The following is a 26,640-nucleotide window of genomic DNA, read 5'->3' on the forward strand; positions in this document are numbered from 1 at the left end:
TTTTATTTAGGATATGACAGCACCCCACTGATGTTTCAGAGGTAGGTGCTGCACGGAGCAGTTAGTGACAGGATGCAGCAATGCAAGGGCTCTGTCAGAAAGCACCTGAGGGATTTACCTTTGAGTTGAAAGCAAGAAAATGCCTTTCAGCATTTCATTCAGATATGCCTTTTTTGAGAGTGCATTATTTGAACACTGGAGTGTCAACATGAGGTAAAATATGCCCTTCACCCTGATGCAGGCATTTAGATTTAGACAATACACAAAGTTCAAAGTCACAGTTTTTGCCCTAGATTCAAAAAAATGTTATTTTACTTTTCTTAAAGCCACAACCAGCACACACTTCATACTCCTTTATCAAGCACCATGAGAGACCCACCCTCCTTATCTTGAAGGCTGACATTGTACATTAAGGATACAAAGACTCTGGACACACTTTCAAAGACAAAGCAAAAATTTGCAGCCTTCCTGCCCTAACTACTGAGTAGACATGATACTCAAGAAATATTTGAAAATGCAAAATATTTGCTAGCTGACCTTATTTGTATGAAGGAATGGTGACATCCAGTGGCCACGTGTGCCTGTTTTTACTTGCAGTTTACAACCACATCGATTTCAAAACAGAGCTTGGGCTGCCACCAAAGAAAAGGGAGCATAAGCCCAGAGATACAGTTGCAGTTTCACTCAGATAAATGCAGGGTGTAAGAACAGTTGAAGACTCAACTTCAGTGTTCAGAAAGATACTAATACTTTCTAATACTACTGCAAATATTGGGCAAAGTATCTTCTTTTCAAATCCCTCGCTCTTCATGACTGAGTTTGAGAACTGAGATCTGTACCAAAAGTTCTGTTCCTATTCCTACTTGACAAAACTCAGCAAACTGCTCTGTAATGCTCATTACTCTTCAGCAAAACACAGTCATGTTAGGTAGGTATGAACTGCCAAGTGGGTAAGCTGTGATGGCAGCATAAGGCCAGAAGCCAACCCTCCCAATAAAATTAGTATTTAAGAAATTGGTATTTAAGAACTTTGTTGGGTCTTGTTTGAAGCCAGCTGGTTGATATTATCTACCTTTGATCACTGAAAGAGTAGAGGTTCTTAGGTGATGCACTAAGACATTCTTTATCAGAATAAAAAAAAGACATTTTCTGACCTGTCTTCCCATCGAAAGAACAGCTACTGTAAAGGAAAAGGTGACACATTAAAATAATTTGGGAATCCCTGATGATTGTTGTCTATTTTATGCCCTGTGAATTCCTTAAGCTTACAGACGTACTTCCAAGGAGAATTTCTATGAAGTTGGAAACATCTGCCCAACATCTAAAAGGCAGGACTGAGCTATCCTCTTTGACATAAGTGATCTGGGGATGTTTGAACCCCAGCTCCCAAACAGGGGCTCACTGTGCCATAAACTGTTGCCATAGGTCTGCTGGAAGATGAAAATGAACAGATGATGTTTGAATCACTGGACTGTCCTGCACACCTTGTGGTGAAACAAAAAGCAGAGCCTTTGGAGACCCACCTGTTTTCTTGACTGTTCACTACCTTCCAGAGTGAGTATGAATTTCTGAATCAGGATACATCCATGACAAAAAGCTAGACAAGACAATACACAATAATGGTTCAAACTACATGTCTGCCTCAGGACAAACACCACAAGCTGCCTTCCTAATGGCCATCCAACACTGGGAAGATGAGAGCAGGAGCTGGAGCTGGCAGAGGAATGACTCAAGAACAGAAGAGCAACCAACCAGATGCACTGGATGGCTCACTGGCCTAGAGAGAAATCTCTGAGCTTCCTATTTTCACTGCATGCACCTCCCACACTAAGGATCTAGCCACTGCTGCCTACTCCACTCTTGTGAAGCCCCACCACAGGCAGACAAAACTGCTACTTCTAATAACAAAACCCACTCAAAACCAGAAACTGCTCATAACTACAACGAAGGAAATTCCCAGCCTGTTGTGACTCCTAACAGCAGTAACTGATAATCATTATATGGTGACTGGTGCCCTTTTTGAAATGAGCTTGGCAGGCCCCAGGCAAGGACTACAGAGATACCAACATCACAAAACTCCTCATAATTGGCATTAATTGCTTCTTTGTTGACAACACGCAAGATCTGCCAGGGACTGTATGAATGGTAGTTACTAAATTCATCTCTAGTGATGGCCCTTCAGCACATTACTAGGCTGGTGCAAAACATCCACATAGACTATCAGAGCAAAATTGGGCTCAAGGCTCTGGTAATTGCCCTTTTTATGCAGTAACTTCTTTTTATTCTTTCTTTTAAGTTCAATTAAGAAACCAAAGATTTCCCATTTTAACAGGAACAGAATGCATGGTTCTTACATGAGGACTTATCAGAACACTTCTGCAAGAAATAACGGTGATGTTCATGCCTCTCTGAAGGAAAAGGATATGACAGGGATTTAACTTGCAAATCAGACAGTTGCCCCCTTCTTCCAGACTTCATTGCCATTTAATCCAGTGCTGCCAAAGCCCATGAGACAGTACACAGAAGCTTATAGATGCAGCTCAACATGTATCTCCTGCATGTTTATTTTAAACTTCAGCCTAAGTCTGTGGGAGTAAATTTCCATCCTGAGTCTTCATGGACTTCTGGCTACATGCCCTTATAGCTAAGGCTAAATAAGACCTGACATCAATTAGAGCATGCAAAAGGGCCAGCTCAGCCTCCAAAAAAGTGTCAGCATATTGCCTGTTTGTGATCTCTCTGTGCTTCCATTTTTGCTTTAACTCCTCTGAATACTAAGCCACCTTTAAAAGGAAAAACTAAAAGACACAACTACAGGTGCAATTACTCAACAAAAATCGTATTTACTTTGATTTGATGCAGAAACAAATCACTTCAGTAACTTTTCATCCTCTTTTGGACAAAGGTATGGATCAATCAGTCTATTCAACACTCTAAAGTATCCATACAAGAAAAACTGACAGTTATGATATGCCACAAAGATCTAACCAAAAATAGAGAGGGATAAAAAAGGCAGAATTAGGAACTCATTTCAGGTTTTACACAGCTGAGTAATTTTACTTGACAGCCACTGATTTAAGAAGTTAGGTCATTCTATAAAACATCAGGGAATACTCCTAGCAAAGGAGTCAGAGGAATAATTTCCTATATTCATGCTTGCCCTGCCTTGGAATACGGCTTGAAAGGTTCTCAGCAGAATTAGGCTAGAAAGAACAAGTGGCAAGACTTGCCCCTCCACAAAAGTAAATCAAGACCTACATTTTTGTATCATGCTAAATGAAAGCAGTTCCTGAAATTAAGGAAATGTAGCAAAAATCAACCCTGAAATATATGCCTTCCTAATACTCTCTGATGTGCAGTGGAAAGCTGACAGAAAAACCAGGCATCTTGTTCAAGATCTTATCCTAAGGCATAATACCAAAGCTATCAAATAGTGGAGCTGGCTAGTCCTAAAATCCTGCTCATTTTCTCTAAGAATTACCTAGAAAAGTATAAATACAGCATGGAAAAGTCTTGTGACTACTTTCAGAAGAAGATGCTTTCATACACCATTCAACCCATTATTTGGTTGTATTTTCTTTCCCTCTGGCTCATTCCACCAGATATAATTACACATTTTAGATTACTGAAAAGCACATTGCAGCTATGGAAGTCAGTGCCCTGCTATCAGATATCTCATACAGCCTCAAAAGAAGAAAAAGTCAGAATCTACTCTGACAAATTCATTAAGGAAGAGGCTTTTGAAAAAACTGGTTATCCAACAGGTCTGACAAATGTCTGTAAACTTTCAAAAAGAATGAATGGAGGAGGAAAGAGCTTATAGAGGCAACTTGAATGCCAAGCCTGTCAACTGTCATCTTAATATAAATTATGTACCTTCCCTGAGCTCTTTTAGGCTAGAAATTATTAGTCAAACATAATTAATACTTACTACTCAGAACAACTTTTTATATCTATATATATACATAAAGGTATAAATATGTGTGCATGTGTATATATATACACATACACTTTGCTATATAAAGGCAAAATAATTTCAAAGATGCTCAGGCAACAGGGAGTCACCAGTCACAGAAAAGAAAGGAGAAGAAATCAGTCAAAGCCATGTTTGATGCACAATTTTTCATGCTGCTAAGGCTTGATGGCTTTTGTCAAAAGAAGGAAAGAAGTTTAAGCAAATGGGAGAAATAAAAATGAGAGCTCATCACAAGAAAAAAGAAAAGATAGGGAGCTCAAACCCTTCAACCAGTTCCACATAGCCTGCAGAAACAGTTAATGGAGAACTCCAAATCTCTACAAACTAGTGCCACAACTTGGACACAGCTAAGGAATGGTTGTACCAGCAAGTGTTTTTCAGACTTGTTTTTCTATTTGATACTTTTCCAGTTTTCCAATCAAGAAGGAAACCTGCTTTTTTTCTAGAATGAAGCCCGTTTTAAGGTTCCTCAGTGTCTAAAAATACCCAGCAATTGAAATGAACTAAAGTGATTGTTAGGCTCATGGCTTTCAAAGAGTGTCAGTCTGACTAGATCTGGAGAAATCCTTTGAAGTATATCTAAATTAAGTCAGATTTAAGCTTCTTGAAAACACCCCCACAAAAAAACCCCAACAACAACAAAAAACTCAACCCAAACAAAGAAAAACAATAACAACAAAAACAAAAAAAGCCCTCACAAAACAAACAGAAAAACCAAACCAGCAAACAAAAAAAACCCCAAACCCATCCAGAAAGAGAAGTCTCTGGGCTTAGGGATGCCGGTGTCAAGCACCAGGGAAGAAGGCAGAAGTCCAAGCAACATAAACAGATGGAGTATACAGTGGCATAAAAACATTTATGCAAAAGAATGCTTGATATATATAAGTATCAAAATTTAATTAATGACAGCAGCAGTATAGGAGTTACCTCTGAGACTTTCCCATTGCTGCAAGACGTGAGTTAATTATCACAAACACAGATTAATGGCAGAGGATCATCAAGTTCTTCACAAAGACTGTCAACAATTGCAAGCCCAACTCATCACTACACCACCACATTTTCTGCTATACAATCTGGATTTTTATATTACTCTTCCCATTGGACTTGCCTTCAATAATCAGTTTATATAAACCTGTGGGGACACACCATCTGTATCTGCAACTGCTTCCTAAACATCCTTCCTGCTTACCAGATGGGACATTACACTTTTCTCCTTTTCCACCCCACAGACAGTGTGATTATCAGGGAAATATGAAGGAAAAGATGCTATTGCTTCCCAAAACTGACAAAAGCATGATAAGAAACGTTGAGAACACGAAGCTGCTTCTGTCTAGCGCTTTCCCAAACAAACTCCAGCCCCTTTCCTCCTAGCAGAGAACCAGTCTGCTACAAGGCAAGAGCAGCAACCTGTCATACCCCAGAGTCCAAGGAGGAAAAGCTGTGGCAAGCTGCTGTGCTAACACTCAGCTTGTGTTTGCTACAGCTTCTCCTGCAGGTGTTTCCTGAGAGCTGCAAGAATGGGCAGGAGTCACGCACGCCATGCCCGAATTACCTTCACATGCTGCCACCTACATGGAAACACTTGCAAGCCAATTATGTGTCATTTTGTACTGAACTGCAAGAGACCTTGCAACCTGAACTGCAGCATTACACTGCTGATGTTCTGCTGGGTGTGTGCTGGCTCCAGGGACTGCTTCCCACTTGCCCTATTTTGCAACAGGGAAGCAGTGGGATCTCAAAGGCACAGAGCAGAGGCATGAAGACCAAGGAGCAGAAAGTAACGTGAAAGAGAACTTCTCACTGAAGCATCAAGATTCATTGGCCATGGATAGAGACATTTTTAAAAGCTACATTAGTGCTGCCAAAAGTCAGCCACAAAGAGTTGAAACAGCAGAATGGAAAATCCAGTCTCAAGCTCAATTTCATTTAAAGATTTCCAAAAGAGTTTTTCTCAAGTTACTGTAACACAAAAGCTCCTGGGACAATGTTCGGAGCAGTTTTAACATTCCACTGTTTGCAGGAGGTTTTTGAAAGCCATTAGATAAGGCAGCTGTCTCATCTGTCCAGGAAATTCTACTTCACTCAAGTTACAGGCTGTTCTAAAAATCACAACCAAACCACCAACAAAAAATCCCAAACCCAAGCCCTCCTTCACAGCATTTTCCTTTTTGTACTCCTGCTGCTTGAAGCATTTCTGTTTACGAACAAAATACAGCTTAAAAAAACAACACTGCACTACCAACAAAACCCATATAGCTGAAAATGCTTGGTAGCACCATCCAAGAGTGAGGAAGGAAAGGGAAGGTTGAGAAAAAAAATTAAACCCCTAAATTATATTTCTTCTTGAATGCTGTAGTTTTGCAGGGTCTCTATAGGCACAGGCAAGATACAGGGCCAGGTCCCCCACAAAACACCTCTCAGGTAACAGCAGATCTCCTCCAGTTATCTCCCTGTGCACAGCACAAGACAAAAGCGACTTATCCTGGAGACATCAGCTCTATTTCTGGCTCCAAAGAGCATGAAAGGGGTGGGCTGCCTCTCCCAGTCTGCTGACCCACTTCATGAACCTGCAGCTAACAACCTGCCAGTAGCTATCAGCTCTCATACACAGCCCTTTATAGCTCTGTGGACAAGTGTATCACCATCTGAAGACAGCTAAGGATGCAATCTGCCTTAAAAAATGAAAAAAAATGGCAGCATTTCTATAAATTATATAAATATTTGATATATAGTAAGATCAGAGAAAATTCAGAAGGTCATCTAGCACATTTCCCAACCTCACAGCTTTCATTAACTCCCACATAGACCACAATGACTCTGCTTTTACTCTGTGGATGATCCTGCTTTAAGGATAAGGTTGGATCAGATATCTTGAAGTCCATTTCATCCTGAATTCTCCTATGATTTGTAAAATGCTGATACACACTTAGATAAGGAATACATTATAATTTCACGTTAAAACTAAACCCTGTAACCCCTTCTTAAAAAAACCCAGGAACTTTTAAACCCGGACTGAACGAAAACAAATGTCAGTATCTACTTCTTGAGAGTTATTAAATCCAGCTATTTGCTCTTTCTTCTGGAGCAAACATTCTGACAATTGATACAATCACATGATCATACATTCCTCCTTCCTCAGGCTCTGAAACTCAGCCTGCACCTGGAACAGATGCACAAGGAAGGGAGGCAGAAGCATACAAAGACTGGTTCTGGGAAAAGTCAATAAATCCTTTAAATCTAAAGTGCTTAACACTGAATCCTAGAAAACACAAATATCTGCACAGATAGAAAGGTAGTGCTAGAACAAAGCCCAGCTGTGATCCACTAGATTAAGAAAGAGCCAGTGCATATGCAAATCTATGGCAGCCTTGCTGTATTTTTAGTCTAACACTACTCCTTATGGACCACACGCTTCTATACTGAAAAACATCTGCTCCAGTACAACCTGCTGGGCACCATTTCAGAGTTTGCTCAGTAGTAAATGTCTGATATCTTCACATTTCTGCCTCCATACATTCACACAATCCAGTTATATCCCAGACAATTACCAGGACACATTCCTCTGTTTTCTGTTCTTACCTTCTCTCCACTGGAGTAGAAGAAATAACGCAATCGGACAATGTTACAATGATCCAACTTTCTCATAATCTGGAGCTCTCTGTTCTGAAACAAGAGAAAAGCAAACAATTAGGAAAACTTTCTGTGGAAAAGGTAAGGTACCATCGTGAAAATTTTAACATACAGATACAGAAGTTGACAAACCAAAGAACAAGTAAGTTGGAAATGCAACAGCTTTCACATGTTTATTAGTATTTATTGCAATTGCTCTATTATTGAGAATATTGCCACCTTTGACTACATTTTCTCTCTAAAATAAACATCCAAAAATCCATCAAGTAATTCCTATTTGCTTTCCTAAAAATTACCTATTTGCATTTCCAAAGGGTCAGTGGTAAAAGGCAAGAAGACATTCACTTTTCTTTTTTTTCCTCCGATCTTATGATACTACAATATATCAACCAGAAGGACAGGAAGCCTATCCCATTTGAATACTGTAAAAATAATGCAAACATTGTCAAAGCAAACAACATTTTCACCTATATGCCTCTACAGTGGAAGAGAGGTTTGTAATAAAAGATCCTTTCCTCTGCCATTCTTTTTGCAATACCACATAAAGCACCTGAAATTGATGAGGTAACTCAATTTCCACTTTTGTTCAACCAAGGTTAAACCAGTTTAGACAAACAGAATAATAGCATTATTTTCCTATTTTATATCCACCCGAAAAAGCTGTTAAAGTAAAATCAGTTCATGACATGTAAGATAAACTGGGAAATTTACTGCAATATCCATTGCATAAATAATGCCTGAACAAATGAATGATCTTGCAGCACAGCAGAAAAAAACAAATGAAGTTTTGAAATGCAGGTAGGAGTAAAAACAAGCAAGTAAAATTAGCACAGCTATGTTTGTCACACTTCATTCCACAGCTGTTGCTACAATACTTCTTTCCTCTAGTCACATTTACACATTGCTGTTTTCCCCTTCTCAATTAATACGCAATCTGCAGCTACAGAAATAGAAGGCATTCCATTTCTGACTTTGACCGTGGGATTGCTAATCATATATCCTAAAAGAGCAAGAACTAATACACTAGACTAATTCACTGTTCTTTACAGGCATCATTAACTCTGGCCAAGTTCAGGAATATTTGGGAAGAGAACTCTTTAGCCACCACACATTTTCACACTTAAATGCACAAAGCTAACACCCACTTTGTGCAGCGCTGCTGTCAAAACAATGATTTCAGATGCTGTGTTATCAGAGGGTCACACACGGTGTCTGTCACTACAATTAATTATTAAGGAACTCCACAAGAACCACTCAGAGCTTCTAATGTGAATATGCCTACAAACTCTGCTTTTAATTCCTCTAAGCCATGTAGCCTTAAAAAAAGAGGTGCTACATAAGATGCAGTATCATTAATCCTATCCGCCCTGCCACCCGCTGACTGAAAAAATACTTCAGAATTAGGCAGCTCTTTACAAACACGAGTGACATCTCACACAGTTATCAGGTGGCAATTACCCAGCCAGTGGTTAAGGAGAGAGCAAGTCCCTCCCTGAGCCTGCCTGGCCTCTGAGCTGATTAAAGCCTGAGACCATTCAGTACATACCACCACAGGCCTGTTCTATACTGCAGGGTGAGGAGAGAAAGTAAGAGAAAGCAAGCAGAGAGGTTTTCATGTAGCTCCTGAAATCTTATGGTGTGAATTTGTGAAAAAGGAGTACAGGCTTCACCACATTACCTTGTCAATATGCCTCACATCTCACAGAGTAAAGCATTCTCCTGGTAGGAACAGGAGCTCACATATTCTCCACTTACTCATTCTTTATTAATTCCAATCTTAAAAAAAGTTAATTTTGGCAGTCATGGCTGGGATTCCCGTGCTGCATAGCACAATTTGAACTTCAGATCAACAGAATTCCCTCCTCTTTCTTGTCCAAACCACTGCTAGCCATGGAGTATCTCCCTGGACCTTACAACATGGGGCAGATTTCAATCAATGAGTGAAAGCAAGGATGGGTCGAGATCCCACTGATTACAGAATCACCTATTATGACAGAAAATTAATTTCTCAGGTTGCCTTTTACTATAGGACTAAACCTAACACTGCAGGTTCACTTCAACCAAATTCCACCAGCATTTCATAGCCCAGTATATGGCAAGTCATTTATTTTTCCCTTTCTCCTACTGAGTGTGAGATGGGAGTAATACCTTTTATCTCATGGATTTACTGGAAGAAACATAAATATGCTAAGCATTAATGTGCAAATATTATTTTGGTAATATCTCTACTAGCTTCTTAAAATACCCATATATACTCCAAGTCAGGTTATTGCTTCATGTTCTTTAGACAGGGTGTACGTGCTGATTGGATACACTGGAAAAAAGAAATCAGCAGAAGTTATTCTAATGCTAGGCTGAAGCTATATTTATACTCTGGTATCTCATCCGAGTACAAGTGCAGTTTCTGCCTACTGTGATGCCTTCCACTTTGATCCCTCTCCTTCGGCTCTCATCCTGACCATCTGCTGCAGCTGCACAAAGACTGTTTCAAGAGGTGCTAATATCAGGGATAAGTCATAAACCAGTTACACAGTAACCTATATCTTGCATCCTGTGACTAGGCAGAAGGAAACATATCTAAACTGCAATCTTAGCCAAACAGTCACCTCAGCTATCTTAAAACCAAACTGATTTCTAATCACCACTCCCTGGTGGAGTTAAAACTGGAAATACTTGAACAATTGCAAAGCTCAAATTGGATATGGCAGGGGAACAGCTACTGATGTTCATGTTCAAGAATTACTTTTTTCTCAGATGAATGTTTCAAGTAGTCTCACTTTACTGTATACTTCCCGGTATACATCTTAAATAAGTAACAACCTTTTCACATTAAGATGTGGGCTATTAAATACCAGTGCAGAATTGCATGGAGAGGAAATAGCAGATTATAACCAGGGAACCTTTAGTGAAATGAACAGTGACAGATGTCATGCACCAAGTGCAGGAGACAAAATGCATGTCTAAAGATAATGCAAACTAAAATAATTTCAAAACATGCTGATGAGAAAGGCTGACAGTGCACATTCAAAACACAGGGTAGATTAAAACCTAAGGCGCACGCTTATCCTTAACTCATCATTTTTGTTTTCCAAGAAACATGGATGCAAAATCAAAGACTCAAAGAGGAGGAAGTTGTTATACTTGCCTGTTCTCCCAGCCATTCAACATGAAGGAAAGGGTTGAGTTTTCTAACTGAACGAGTGCACCAGGCCTGCTAAGCAGTGCAGAAAGCAATACCCTTCAGCACCAGCCTGGCCACGCCAGAGGAGCCAGCAGACACCTGCTGCCACCAAAACGTGCTGCTGCGGCACATGTTCCTTTGAGGAGCCGCAAACCAACGGGACTATGAACGGATTACTCAGCAAAGTTTCTGCAGCTCAATTTCTTTATCTAAAATAGCTTTCTTTATCCAGAAGGCAAAGGCTGCTGATGTAGACTCTACGATCAGTGCATTTAAGCCCTTCACTAACTACTGAAACAGATGCCATGTGACAAAACCCTGTTCATCACTTAGGAAGACAACTTTCCTAGACCAGACTGCCTCGTATCTGTTCATTAAATTGAAGAAAACTGGTTGGCCATCAAGGTTAAAGATTTGGTTAAAGATTGCCAAGACATCAGATTTATAGCTTCAAAGCACAGCCAATAAAGTTCATGCAGGAAGATTCATGCCTTCTCTCCTAGGTTACATTTCCAATCCCTCAGAGCTGTACTAATGCTGCATGTGATACCACCAAAGCAAGGTCATTCCTGCCTGTGTTACTGCTGTAATCTGCTATTACTCCTGGCCACATACACTCCCTTTCCTCCCCATCCAGGGATTTCCAGAGCTAAACCAGTTTGCATTCATCACTCTTAGTCTGATTCTTTGTTTCTCCCTGCCTCACACCCTCCCCATCCCCTTCTCCCTCCCCTTCTTACAGCAGGGGATAAAATGAGTGGCTCATCAGAGATGAGGCTTTATGGACTTGCAAGTTCCTGAACTGCACTAGAGCAAATGACGGTGAAAGGTTTTGTACAGCCCATGTCAGCATGGCATTGTCAATTTACACCCAATGAAGTGGAGAAATATTACCTGGATCCAGTTTGGAACAGAGTGCCTCAGTTTCCTTAGCTGAAGGACATGAGGGGTTTTGATTTTTGTTTTCCTTCTGAATCACCTTTTTAAAGTCTCAGCAAGGTTCTTTGAGGACTATGTTCAGAGCAGATAAAATGAGAGAAATTAGGAATTTATATTTTTGCTTTCTGTCACACCAAGGACATGATCTGGCTATTTTAAACAGATGAAATTATGTATGTCTGGAACTTTTAGAGAAGATATATTTTAGATGGAAAGGCAGGATAAGCTACCAGTCTAATTCAACAAGTACCTTCAGCATCAGACTTCCAGCTTAAATCAAATAGGAACAGCAACTAAGGTTAATGCTGATTTTTGCACTTTTTAAAGTAATTGTTTTTATTCTTGGTGTAATACCTTCAGATGATGAAGCTCAATACCTTGTGTTCTATCAGACTGAAAAAACAGAAAATGGAGCATAACTGCAAGAACTGTGGCATTACAGATAGATGGAAGTAGCACAGGTAGATACAAATTTCACAGTATACACACTATTCCTGCTCTTGTATAGGTCTTGATTACTGTTTCCTCCTTTTCTCTGCTTCCAACATAATCTTCTCCATTTAACCACATTTCTTATTCTTCATAAAGGTTTTTCCACAACGAAGAGCATGAAGAGAAAGCCATGGGCAAACTGGGGAAGAAACCAGCTTCCAGCAGGAGGCATGAAGACAGTGATGAGCCAGCAGGGCTTGCTTCTTCCCACTTCTACAGCCAGAATGACTCATCACATCCACTCACCTTCACCTGCTGCACTGCTGAGCCTGCCCTGGCAACAAGCTCAGGCTGAAACATTGAGAGATTCGAAGCATTTTTCATCCAGCAGCAAAAAACCTCTTTATTCTGACCCCCTCCCACCACAACAAAAAGGCTGGACTCCAAGCACAGGGAAGCAGACATATGCTGAGAGGATTTTCAGTGTGATCCTAGCCAACTCTGCTTGATGCCTTGCAGAAACAGCTGCTTGCACAACAATGAAGCCACCCCTCCTAAACGAAGCTTTGCAAAACTTATTGAATCAAAGAGACTCAAGATCACAGAGAATGCCACTGAAATGCCACCTTGCAGGTTACCAAGGGGTAAAATGGGATCACAAACCCCAGCATATTTAGCACATTTTCATTAATATTGTTACTGAAGCTCCAATCCTAGTACATGTGGTTTGTCCTAAGCTTAGTAGTCAGTCCACAAAATACAAGCTGTACTGCATCTTCTCTAAAACCTCCTGAAGTTGTCTCCCCATTCCTCCAAAGATGGATTTCAAACTCCATCAATCACCAAAGTGCTTTTAACACTGTCCTGCTGTCAGCACAAGTATTACAGAAGCTACTCTCACTGAACTGACTTTACTAGATATATGATAATTCAGGCTTTTTACAGAATAAAGGCCAACTCCTACATCCATCTTGCCCCAATATATCACAAACACATCAGTGCTTGGAGGCAAAAGTAGTGCAAAAGTGTAACTGCAAAAGACTGGGCTGGGAATCTGTCCATGCTGGTCATCAATAGCCACCCACCCACATTAAGTCCATTTTTTAGGCAAGCAATTGAATGCAGAGATAAATGCCAACAGGGATCACAGTTTTCCTCATTTACATTTGAGGTGTGGATTAGGACAAAGCCTCGGTCTGCCCCTCCTGTCAGTCATGGCATATTTACAGCACCAGCAGATCTAATTTGGGGTGGTCTCCATTTTTAGCACACCTATTAGTCTCAAACTCACGCAATCATGACCTTTAATCTAAAAACAGGGGACAATGCCAACAAACAAACACTACCTATTAAATATCTGCATCTATGACATACCAAGAGCTGTAATGACACAGCACCCACCACCCAGTTCCTGCTGTCGCATCAATGACTGGTAAATAGTTGGAACCCAGCAGGTCAGAAAGTCCACATACCCTGTCCTGCTGCAACGTCTACCAATGTGTAACACATGCACAGAAGCAGTTTTGAGGGTTAGCAATTGTAGAAACACTTCAAATTTATGACCCAGGAAGTCCGAGAAATGTAGATCAAATACTAACTTATATACTGCTGACGTTCTGAGATTCCCTAAGGAAAACAAAAAACAAAGACACAAAACTAAGAAAAACAAACAAAAAATTGGTGATAGCCATCAGCAGTTTACAGTTCAAATATAGAATTGCTGCTTTAAATACCCTCACCCTCCACCCCTTCCTTACATCTCTTCCTGCTTGCCATTCACAGGAATCCCAAAGGAAAAACCCAAGTACCTATGCAACATGAGAACAACAAGTGCATGTGCACCGTGCCACACAAAGGGCATGAGCAGAGGAAGCTGCCAGGGGGTCCAACATACAAAATGCTTGTGTGTGCACTTCTGTGCAACTCGGCACATTGCGGCTGCATCATGCTGTGTTTTGCTGCATAACCAGAAGGAACCAAAGGCTCCAAGCCCAGCCACATCTTGCTATCAAGATCCACAATGCTGCTGCACTTTTTGCTGTTTTTCATCCCCTGAGCTCTGCTACTGAAGATCCTGAAGCAGCAGACGACAGAGGCGCTCAGCACGGCGGCACCACAAAGCGTTCCTGATCCGCCGGCCCGCAAACACCCAGGAGCAGGCACAGAACGCCTGCGTCAGCTGTATTCTGTCCAGAATTTATTACTGAGCACAGCGACCTTCAGCCTTGGCAGGCCCACAGAGCAGGGCCAAAAGTGTCAGCTCTGAATGCGGCACCAGCAGGCAGGAGCGGCCTGAAGAAGCCAGTGGGCAGAGTGTGCTGGGCTGAGCTGGAGCCAGGCCAGGGCAAGCCGAAGGCACAGGCTCCAGGCAAGCATAGGTGGGGCCACCAGCACGCTCCCATCCTGCAGAGCCATGCTTATCAACAGCTCCACTGAAATTAAAGCGTGGGCAGGGGCTGCAGGAGTCAAAAATACGCTTTCAACTAAAAATCTGCAATAATGAGTGAAACAAAAAAATCACACAGCTACCACAGAGGTGGGCTAGTTTTCATTAGCCCCTTCAGAACTAGGCAGATTTGAACCACAACCATGCAGTAATGAGTGAGCTGACAGGTGTACTAGATGAAAATCTGAGCTACTAACACACACCTTCTTTTCACCCTATTGATTCCTTCCACTCTATTACTGCTCCCAATAAGCTCAGGCAATACATCCCTCTCAGGAAGAGACCACGTGCTCCCCAGTTCCTAACTCTTCCCCTAGATAGTCAGTAATGGCAAGTGCCGTATTATGTCATCACCAGGCTGCTCTTTCCAACACAGAACACAGTCCTTAAGCAGACAAGTTGATCTTCATACAGCTATTACACATAGTTTCCTATAACTGGAAACAGAAATGGCTTATTTGTGTTCTTAAGAGATAAAACAAGCCTTGATCTCTCCTGGGAGAACAGAAGAAAAAAAAAATCTGACTTTTCTTTCATTTTCTTCCTGTATCTCAGCAGTTAATTGAACAGTGAAGACGAATTCATTAGCTCACTATTGCCTCTCTGAATGGAAGTGGAGTTTAAGAGCCTCTCAGGGACTTAATACCATCTCTAATTTCCTTCCAGCTTGGGAAGCTTGAGACTAAACTTGGAAGACAAACTGATTTCCAGCATCAGGTCACTTCTAGACCACAATCTGAAATTCACTGCATCATTTTTAAGTGGTTGTTTCAAATACTGTGACCTGATAAAAAGCTCAGTTCTACACTTCTGCTCTATAGCATCTGCTGTGCTCTGTCAGCAGCAGGGTCAGATGCAGGAGGGAATTGCAGTGTACCCAAGATAAAAGTTAAAAAACCAGAACTAAGTCTGAAACTCACAGAGATTGCTCAAGTCCATTATAAGATTGAAATAAAGTGCAGTAGAAGAAGAACTGAAAGGAAAAGTATTCTGTAAAAGGCAGTCCTATGCTTTCAGAGATAATAATAGCCATTCTTTTTCAGTGGAAGCACAGAGGATCTCTGTTAAAACACTCTTACAGTAAAAATCCTTTTTCTTTCATAGAAATAGCAGTGAGATTTTTTCCTCATGTTTTGATTTTTAACTCTTTAACTAAGAAGAAAGTAAGCATAAAAATGCCTTTAACATCAGTCCTCAGGGAATCTGCAACATCCATAGAACCTTACACCTGCAATCCTAACCAGAACAAGTTGCAATTAATCTACTAATCAAATAAGTTCCAATCTCCCACGGGCATAAGACATTTGCTGGGTTGCTAATCACTATGTTATTAAACATTAATGAAATGTTTTATTACTCTTGGCCTTCTCTTCTTACATACGATGTAGCAGATGTTTCATGCAAACAGATTCCAAAGGACTTGCAAAACAAAAATAATTTCTCCTCACCATCAAAAAAAAATTATTTATTTAGGGAACAGGTAAGTACTGCTTCCAATGTTTATTTTTTCTTTGTCTCAGGCCTATTGCTACATGACATGAAAAAGCCTGATATTATAAGTCGTGTGGGGCTTTTATTTCAATCCAAATTACTCCCTCAGACCTGAGAGACAAGGTTCAAATTAGAAGAGACAAAAAAGGGAAATGATGGGTGGAGACTGATCAGGGAGTAAAGGCAGAGTGGAACTGGCAAGTGGAATTAGCCTGCAGATGATTATTTACCCAGCAGAATTAAATTTCCAAGAAGTACAATTTCTTAATAGTGAGCTCCCAAATAACTAAGCTTTCAAAAGCATAAGCATCCCCTGCTGAATTCAGAGGTTGGGCAGCTCCTCCTCTGGGGCTGTGGGAATGGGAGAGGAAATTCACTCCAGCAGTGAAGTTAAAATTGGAACTTACACACCTTACCTTGTGCACACACAATAAGCTTTTCTCCCCACATCCACGTTGGGTTCCCCACCCCCTGGTATGCTAAGTTTGTCATCAGCAGATAACAAAATTTATTGGCTATTGCTATAGCTAAGAAACCATCACACGTGAATACCAGGTCTAGGATAAAACTAAAATAATAAATACCCTACCAAATTTCAGATGATAGCCTGACATATAAGAATGTTTCAACACTCCTTCATAGTTTTATATATAAAAGCAATTCAAGCTTCCCCAAATCAGCATAATTTCACCAGCTGACCTTTGCTAGATACAAACAACCTATCATACACTTGGAAAGGGAAAGCCAGCTATGTCAAAGTACAAATTTACTATAAGCTGTTGAAGAATTAGTGTTCCAAGTCTGATAAAACAGGTTATCAGACTTTGTGCTTGAGGGTTTTTTCCTTAGTCAGCATTGGTGTCTTTCAAACATTGTCCCATTTTTCAAGAAACCATTACCTTCAGCAAAATGGTGTCAGAGCACTAAAATGAAAAGATTAGGAAATCTTCACATTCATTTCTAGCCTAAATTGCCCCAAAAGAAAAAGTACAGAGAAAAGCAAGTTTTAGTAACTATTTGCATAACAAGGTGTGTTTTTAATGGCATATTTAAAAGCAGAGACACAGCATTATGATTGGATTCACAACTTAGTCACACTGAAAATGAATAGAGATTTCCAAAAAAAGAAAGGTGCAGAAAGAAACTATTTAATATGCCAGATGAACACCATGAATTTAAAATGGCACACTTTCAGCAAATTTCAAAAGGCTACACTACCACCTCATGGGCATCCAGTTTCAGAGCTTCCCAAGCACCAGATCCAGCTGGACAAATTCAGGGCAGGGGCAACCTCATTACCATGAAGCCCAGTCCTTCTTCCCCCAGTAGGTGCAAAAATCACAGAATCACAGAATGGTTTGGGTCAGCAGGGACCTTTGAGATCACCTAGGTCCAACCCCTCTGCCATGGGCAAGGGCATTTCCCATTACCATGTTGCTCAGAGCCCCATCCAACCCAGCCTTGGACATTTCCAGGAACGAGGCATCCAGTTTCTCTGGGCAGCCTGCTCAAGTATCTAACCACTTGCACAATGAACAATTTCTTTTTAACATCTAATCTAAACCTAAACTCTTTCAGCTTAAATCCATTCCCCCTTGTCCTATCATACATGCCCTTACAAAAAGTCCCTCTCCAGATCTATTATAACCACCTTCAGGTGCTGGTAAGCTGCCCTAGGATCTCCCTGGAGCCTCCTCCAGGCTGAACAGCCCCAACTCTCTCAGCCTGTTTTCATAAGAGAGCTGCTCCAGGTAGCTTTGTGAGCATCCTGACTTCCACCTTGCTTCCAGAATAAAATGAGAACTTGTACATTACCCTGTAGCAAGGACATGGAAGAGAACCACTGAAAACAAGAGACTGAGGGAAGAACAAAGATGACTTGGTCAGACCAATCATCTTGGCATGACCTCATCCAAAGGTCGGTCAGCAGCCATCACCACATGCTTCCAAGGAAGTTCCTAGTCATCTGGAACCCTAAAACCTGAAGACATGGACATTTAACTTCTCTTTACTGAACCTGTAAGTTGTTTCCAAAAATGTAATTGTAGAAGGAGATAAGAAGCTCAATGCAAGTCAACCACAAATTACATCAGAAGTTGTTTCCTACACCACCTTTCCAATATACTATGCATTCTTCTGTATTTAACACATAGTGCTAAAGAGCATTCTCATAAGCTAATTCATTTAAAACATCCACTGTTAATAATAATGCAAGTGGCAAAACCTTCACTGACCTTGCCAAATATTTCCCACTACATGATCTTATTTTCATGGCTTAAGAAGATCTCCCACTACACACATCATGAAAAACAGACACGCTGTGGGGATGATCTGGAGTAGGGTAATGATCCTGCCCCTCTACCCAGCTTCCCTAAGGCCACACCTGGAGTGCTGTGTCCAGTTCTGGGCTCCTCAGTCCAAGAGAGACATGGAGCTCCTGGAGAGGAGCTGCTCCTGGGGTGGGTTTAGCAGAGGGCAACAAAAGTGATGAAGGTACTGAAGCATCTCGCTTATGAGGAATGGCTGAGGGGTCTGGGCCTGCTCAGCCTCAAAGAGACAACTAAAAGGGGACCTCACCAGGGTAAGTACCTGAAGGGAGGGTATAGAGAGGATGGAGCCAGGCTTGTCCTGGGGGTACAAACCATGACTCAAGAGACAATGAGTACAAACTGAAGCATAGGAAGTTCCACCTGAATATGAAAGAATTTCTTTACTGTGCTGTTAACCACCCCCTGGAATATGCTGCCCAGAGAGGTGGAATCTCCCTAACTGGAGGTACTCAAGAATCATTTGGAAGCAATCCTATGCCACGTGGTCTGGAATGACACTACTTGAGCAGGGATACAAGAACAGATGACCCTCTGTAGTCCCTTACAACCTTGCCCATTCTGTGATTCTGTGAATTAATTTCCTTGCCCCACACCTAACCAGTGAAAATATCTTTTTCCCATTTTGTTGAAATCAAACTTTCTACAAAGGGTGCTGAGAACCTTTTGTATTCAAAATCCCAATGGTATGAAATAATGAAGATTACTGTCTGCTGAGGATGTGATACTGCCTGCCTTGCTTATGTAAGCAAGACAGTATCACTCCCTACACATTCTGCACATAAGGTTAGGTTAAAACAAGAGTCACTGCATCTTGTGCTCACTGTCTACTTACATTCAGGAAAACTCAAATGAATTTTAAAGGTGAATAAGTTAAAACTTCCTACATTGTTCAAGTGGACAGCTGAATTCAGAAAGGTCTCAGACACATGTATGTCTCTTGGAAAGTTTATTATCTACTCAAGAAGTCAGCTGCAGCATTATCACCCACAAGCAGATCTATGCAGACAAGCCAGTAGGACAGCATGCCACAGCTCAGTGCTCCACCAGGAAGGGACTTTCTACTACCACCTGCACACGGCATTGTGCTTTTGGACTGTGTACAGGCTGTTCCCACTAGCAAGGAGGATTCTTTCCAAGAGATATTCATCAGTTTAAATCCAAACAAGAGTCCTTGCACTGTTTATCCTTCCTGCTAATTGATGGCCTTCATGCTGCCACAGAAATTGTTCAATGAATACACTGACTCTGTTATGCCTCCAACACTCCAGGCAACCCTCAACATGCCCTAGTTTTTCCTATGTCTCATACTACTTTCTTGTCCTACTAGATCTGTTAGCCCTGCATGAAAGCAGATAACCTTTATGCCTGTTATGCAGTTACAGAAACAGAGTCACTGCCTACCAGGAAATCCAGCATACTATCTACAAACCATGTCCTTTCTTGCCCTTATGTTGACTTAATTAAAAAAGGGAAAAAAGAAAGATAGATAGCATGAAGTTCTTGAGTATTTGCTGTGGCTCTCCAAATGCTGACTCCAATCAACCTGTTGTGGTTTCCTGCATGCTGGGAAAGAACATTTCCATTCCATATGTTCTCATACTCCTGCTTTTGCAGATATCTAAATGACAAGCAGATCGGGTTAATAAATCAAGTGTAATCAAGGAACCCCAGGTCTCACAGACAGGCAATTCTAGTACAGGTTACTGTGATACACTACCAGAAGAATGTAACCTAGAAAGAATATAAAACTACTTTTTAAAAAACTACAGAGCTTCTAATACCATTGCCTCAACTAAAGATTATTATCTGTTGTTGTAAGCTGTTACCACCTTCTAATTTTATAATTCAGAATTGCTCACTATTTATAAAGTATGTTCAGCAGGGGCACTAAAAAGCAAAGAAGTATTATCCTTATTTTTAGGGGTTCTTCAGAAAGCTGTGCTCACCTTAGTTCTCCTGCTCTACATCCTGTTACGCCTGCCAGACTTCATCTGAAATGTGCTTACAAAGTTGCTCAGCATCAGAAAACAAAGCAAGTCCATCCACATAAGATACTGAACTGAATCCTCTTAATGCTCTCTAGCCCGTGCACTACATTTTGGAGTAGCAAACTGCTGTGTCCTCATTTCCACACCTGCACACTTACTACTAATTCCCATGGTAGTCAGCAACACATCTTCTCAAAGGTTCCTCTATTATTTAACAGCAAAACTGAATTTTCCACTAAAGTGCCCACAGGAAATGTCAACATCCACTATGAAGTTTTACTCTAAGAAGGAAAGAATAAAAGAAAGTTAAAAACCCTCTTCTGTCCACTTGCAGGAAGAGCAGTGCAACCAGTGGACAGCTCTGCAAGCAGTATTCATGTCTCGGTGCAACACCCCTATAAGCTCCAATGTCCCTCTTCAGGGACTAAGCTGCCTGCAACTAATTACTTCATTTACAATCAATCAACATGCCTACACTGTTAAACTCATCTGGTATAAATGAGATGCCTGTGTTCAAGCCCAAAACACTTGGTACAACCTTCATGACTCAATGTGCCTGCTGAGATGAAAGGAAGATGAATGCAAAAGGGCCTGCCAACTCAGTCTGATAAGCAGATCCTTGGACATATCTCTGAATGAAGGAAAAAAAGTAGATGAATCTTTAAAAGACATCAAGTTATAGATTCTGTCTTCATCATCTGATAAAGATTAGGAGGGAAAACAAGGAGCTTTTTGTGACAGGGTGATTTTTGAAATTAAAAAACCTCTGAAATTAGATCCAGCTGTTGTTTTCCAAAAGCATTGTTATGCTTCAGTGATTCAGACTGGATGTTTGTATTTTGACTAGTTAGCTCAGGACCTAAGTAGTCTAATCACCATGGCTGGGGCTTTCAAAGGAACAGCACAAATGAAGATGTGAAATGAGCACCTTTGTTGGGCCTGGAACAATTAGACCTGGCTTCAAATCTTAGAAGAACTAGGGAATACAGATGTCTGTAGTCTGCTTATTTGCATCATGACACATATAAGAGTGCCCATTACTCATCTCAGTTCACTGTACTAAGCACTACACAAACAAAAACCCACCCTGAAGAAAGCAGACTGCCTTCTCCTTAGTTAAAAGTCTGTAACATGTATTTAAAATATGATAAACATCACGCCTCACATTTCACCTTGAAGAAGAGTGAGTCCCTTTGCTCCTGGCCAGAAAAACATTTCAAATGCTCAACAACCACGTCCTTGACATCACTCACTGTATTTTAAAAGAAGTATCAACACCATGCCAAAGCATCATGGACTGTAATTAGAATATTCATTAATAGAATAAGTTTCTCACTGCCTTTCCAGAAACATTTCTTATTTTGAGTTATTACATGATACAACTCTTACAAAACCACTCCAATAAAAATCAGATTCATTTTTATTTCCTGTGGTAGATCATACACGTGAGTCTAGGTCACCCAACAAAACCTCAGTCCACATTATCCTTCAAATTTAATCTTCCAGTGTTCAAAATGGACCATATTTCACTGCATAATGCAGACAGAAAATGTGATGGAAAAAAACAAAGTGGAATAAAAAGCCCAAACAAGTTTTCCTCAACAACATGCACAGTAAAGTGGTAGTAAAGCAATTCTTTGTATTGTGTATGCTGAAAATAATTCTGTTGGTCACAAACATCTCACCTTCTCAGTCATCAGGGACCAGGAAGTATCCAAGTCACATGAAAAAAAAGGCAGCATTGCTTATTTTAGAATATGCCCAACAGTCTGAACTGTCTCTGTACTTTAGATGATTGACAAAACATTTAGAAGAGCTTCCTTTTATTATTTTCCCATGTCTTCGTACTACTTTTCCAAGAAGCAATGGGCAGTGCAAATATTGCCTTTAGCAGCAAAGAAAACAATTACCCATTCCATGGCTCTACAAGTTCCAAACACTTCCCAGAAGGAACATGCCATTTGGTTATAAAGAGTCGGGTCTACTCAAGAAAACAAGTGGAAAACAAAAATTATTCCCATTTTCACATTTACTTAAACCTTCCTCATTTTGTTTGCTGACTTTGAATTGATTCTCTTCAAGGAAGAGACACAAATAAAAAATACCTCAATTACAGCTCAATTAAAAGGTTTTAAGCAAAGCCAAAAGGGTTGAACTACAGCACAGTGCCGGAGGGGACAGCACAGCTGTCTTGGTGACATAGAAATGAGAAGATCTGTCCCTCTTCTTTGCTTCAGGAAGACCCCCCTGAGCAGCAGGTGGATCTCTTCTGTCCCTTCGATGACTAGCATTTTATAGGTTATCCCTTCTTTCCCCTTAAGCTTAATAGCTGCCACAGCAGGATATTTGAATAAGAAATACTGAGTTCAAAAAGGACACAGAGTTTGCCACTGCCTGATTTATCAGCCAGGTATTTTAAAGACAAAAACAACCCCAGTGTTCCCTGGCAAAAACTGAAGATAAATTATTTAATGAGGTATTCCAATCATGCTCCAAGACTGGAACGTTGCACCAAAAATAATTTAACCAAGTAAGAATTTAATAAGCAAGTGAGAGCCACAGGTAGGTAATGTTGCTAGATATAAAGCCTATTTAAGCTAAATCTTCCGTAGCCAGGCAATCTCATGCTGTGGGATTTCCCAAAGAGAATACATAATGGTACAACCAAGAGCCTTGAAATATCTGCACACACCAAACATCCAAGTAGTCTCAAAAGCCCCATTTTTATCCCATCAAACTAATCTTCTATTTATACTCTCCACAATACTGTTCCCTAACGAGGAGACAGGTGTGGAAGGTTCCTCCTGGGACACCATTTCCACCCAACACCTGCATTCATGCCCAAGCTCTCTACAGCAGCAGCATTACCAAGCTCTCAAGGGCATTAGATGAGCTGCTCTCTGCCTGACCATCTCAGCATCTACTCTAAGAAGAAAAAAGATCAAACCAGCTTAGAATTTATATACAGCCTCATACACAGTCACCACTAAATCACTGAGCTTCAGAAGGACTTCAGAAATTTTACCGTGACTTTTTAATTGACAAAGTTCAGGCTCCATTCACAAAATGACTGCCCTTGATTCTCTACTTGAATTGGCTGCACACTTAGAAAGCTCTACTCCATTGCCACACTAAGACTGGCAGCATTAAATATTTTCTTTTTAGATGAGGAAACTCAAATCTGCTCCTCCAGCCTGTGACCTGCTGGTCTCAGAAATGCAAAGATACAGAGTCTCCTATATACTCTCCTAGAGTAGTGATCCTGAGAGGCTACCAAAGACCTCTCCATAAAACAGCACAAAATGAAGAACATTAAAATCAATTTTTACCTTTGTTACACAGACCTACAAATCCATGCCATAATCAAGGCTCCCTTTAATTAGCAGGTGTGACCCAGATGTAAAACTGATTTATAAATATAAAATGGAGAGGTTATTTCTACTGCATGCAGCATTGCTGTTTTTCTATCCCGGTCCTTCACAGGCACTTAAAGGCAGCAATGTTAAAAAGTCAAAGGAAAGGAAATTATCTTCCAAAACAGAACTTAATTTGAGCACAATCAGGAATTCTGCAATGTCCAAGTACACTCTTACAGTTATAATGTGCTGACAGCATGTGGCTGAGTTACATCTATTCATGTCCTTTGAACTATGCATTTCCATACCTTGATGGGTTTGCAATTCTTTTAGACTGTACTCTCCACTCTGAAGGTCATTATTTCAGAATAGCATCCATTTAACCTGTGTCTCTCAAAACAGTCTCTAGCTAATTTGGGAATGTATATACACAGAATATATATTTCATACACTATATATATGTATTTTATGTAAACCAGACATAGGAACTCACTTCCTTTAGAAGACCTGAGAGACAACAGGAAGTAAACCAAAGCATTATTGGAGCAGCTCTATGAGTTATCTGGACTAGTGGGACAAAAGATTCCCACTTCCACTAACTGGAAGATTCCAGTTCTTTTTGTTCATCAGTAAATTCACATAGGACAGACATTTAATTTTAAGTTATTTAATTTTAAGTCTCAAGTTATACACTAGAAGTGAGCAAGAGCAGAGAAAACTGACAAAACAGGTATCTTGTTTTAAAGTCCCATCTTGGTTCTAGTTTAAGGAGTACCACAGAAAAACTCCTGGAAATAGAAAAGCTCAGAATCCAAAATAAATGCACCATTTAAACTGTGGTGTGCATCTATAAAAGGCCTCATGCAGACACCACCCACGGGATAGGAGCAGAAAAGCTCTCTTTTGACTCCTCCCTTTTCAAAGAACACATTCCTAGGGCCTATTTTCCTACTGACATGTTGGTTTGGTTTCCCTACTGACATGTTGGTTTCCACATGGCAACACGTGGAAACACATGTCTGAACACGCACAAAGCACGTCTGCAGATGAAGAGCTTTTCCTCCTCTATCCTAGGCCAGCTGTGGCTGGATGACACTGCATTCCCTGGACATTCATTATCAGTCCAGACTCTCCTGCTAAAAAGCAGAAAACTGAAATCAATGCTCGTAGTACAAACTCCATGTCACCTCATGTGCCAAACTGAAGATCTATTTTGCACTAACAGCTATTATGCATCCAGTTCAGCTGTCAGATTTGAAAACATCTGCAGGAGTAGCCATAACTACAAATAATTTTATTGTACAGAATTTAAAATAAAACAAAGTTAGAAATATGATTCTTAGAATTCTCAGATGTTCTAGGCCACTGAAGTATGCCCAGGGAGGTTACAGCTGATAGGGTGAACAGTGCACTGCTTTCTTCAAAGTAAAGCAAGAGTAAACAGTTATTTTATCCATTAGGAAAGTTTGACAAAATTGGAAAATGGAATGAAATTGTTGTGAGGGAAAATTCAGATCTCTACCCAGCCTTTTTGGTTGCTGTGAACAGACAGGCACTGCAACTGCAATTACAGTTAAATGATAGCATTGGCTCCTCCAGTAAGCTTCCAGGAGACAGCCAGATCAAGTACTGCTGTAAGAAAAGCTATTATCTTGGTAAGTGTCTCTGATAATCTGGATAAAGTAAATTGGGCCAGAGCTACAAATCTGGCCTCTACACAAGAGTTAAAGCATAGATTAGAAAAAACCTCTCTGAAAGCAAGCATAGCCCTCCAGCTGTTTAGAAGATGGAAAAACAACCTGAACACAGGCCCAGGCATCTCCCATTCTAGAAATCTTATCTGATAGCCTCAGTCTTAAAGAGGGACTGTATTCCCTTAGATGAGGAGCTAGGAGTAAAAGGGAGTTTTCATCAGGCTCAATTATCTTTCTACTACTGGTTTAACAAATGTTCACAATATTTGTTGAAGTCACTGAAAAATATTTTCAGCCTTCCATCCCCACTTCTGATCCAAACACAAAACATCTCATTAGTCAGAAGACAGATCTATTGTTTTGAGTGCACTTTCTAGCTATTTAACAATAAAATTAAGGCTCCCTTAAGAGAGTAAAACCTCCATGATAGTCTTATGAACAGTGATTCACTATTCCTCAGATCTTCAAAGTAGCTATGAAGTGCAAGCCCTCAAAGACTTAAAAGAAAGGTGCTTAAATGTTACTAATTCTCATCACCATGTTTTTCCTTTGTGACTTTTTATCCCATGGGTGCTTCCAAGTCAACTGAGATGCAGTAAATAAAGGCATTCTTCTAAGAGAAGGCCTTAGAGATTAATGTTTGAATATTCAGTGATCCTTAGATGGAGATATGAGATGAGAGAATGCATCTAACTCACACACAGATGAAATTTAAAAGGAAGTTCAGTCCTTAGTTCAGAGAAAACCTGTGCAGATAACGAGAGGTCACAGTGAAAGATAATCATGAATACATCAGAGTAAATCCAACCTCTACACTTTATTCAAAACTTTCAACACTGACTTAGATGAAGGTAGCATTCATTCTGAACCTCTGTGATAACCTTCAATTCCCTTCTAGAAAGGAGTGAAGTAGGAAGGAAGAGGAAGATCTGGAGTGACCTTATTGCTCTCCATAACTACTACAAAAAGGAGTTTGTCGTAAAGTAGGGTTGCTCTCTGCTCTCAGGCAACCAGCAAACAGGATGAGAGGACACAGTCTCCAGCTGAACTAGGGGAGGTTTAGGCTGGACATCAGGAGAAATTTCTTCAAAGAATGGTTATTAAAGTTTGGAATGGACTATCGAGGGCAGTGGGTCACAATCCCTGGAGGTGTTCACGAAACAACTGGATGTGGCAC

The 26,640-nt window shown here is 40.5% G+C and overlaps 1 protein-coding gene across 2 annotated transcripts in view; it reads right to left on the bottom strand.

Annotated features, from left to right (window-relative positions):
• The window catches only part of GSK3B (glycogen synthase kinase 3 beta), a 147,950-nt gene that overhangs the window by 59,930 nt on the left and 61,380 nt on the right, over positions 1–26,640 (bottom strand). For both annotated transcript variants that reach the window (XM_074534780.1, XM_074534779.1), the window contains exon 3: positions 7,556–7,639. In XM_074534780.1, the coding sequence (XP_074390881.1) occupies positions 7,556–7,639 (84 nt within the window). The remainder of the gene's footprint in view (positions 1–7,555; positions 7,640–26,640) is intronic.

Source organism: Zonotrichia albicollis, chromosome 2, assembly GCF_047830755.1.
Source record: "Zonotrichia albicollis isolate bZonAlb1 chromosome 2, bZonAlb1.hap1, whole genome shotgun sequence".
In the NCBI taxonomy this organism is placed as follows: Eukaryota; Metazoa; Chordata; class Aves; order Passeriformes; family Passerellidae; genus Zonotrichia; species Zonotrichia albicollis.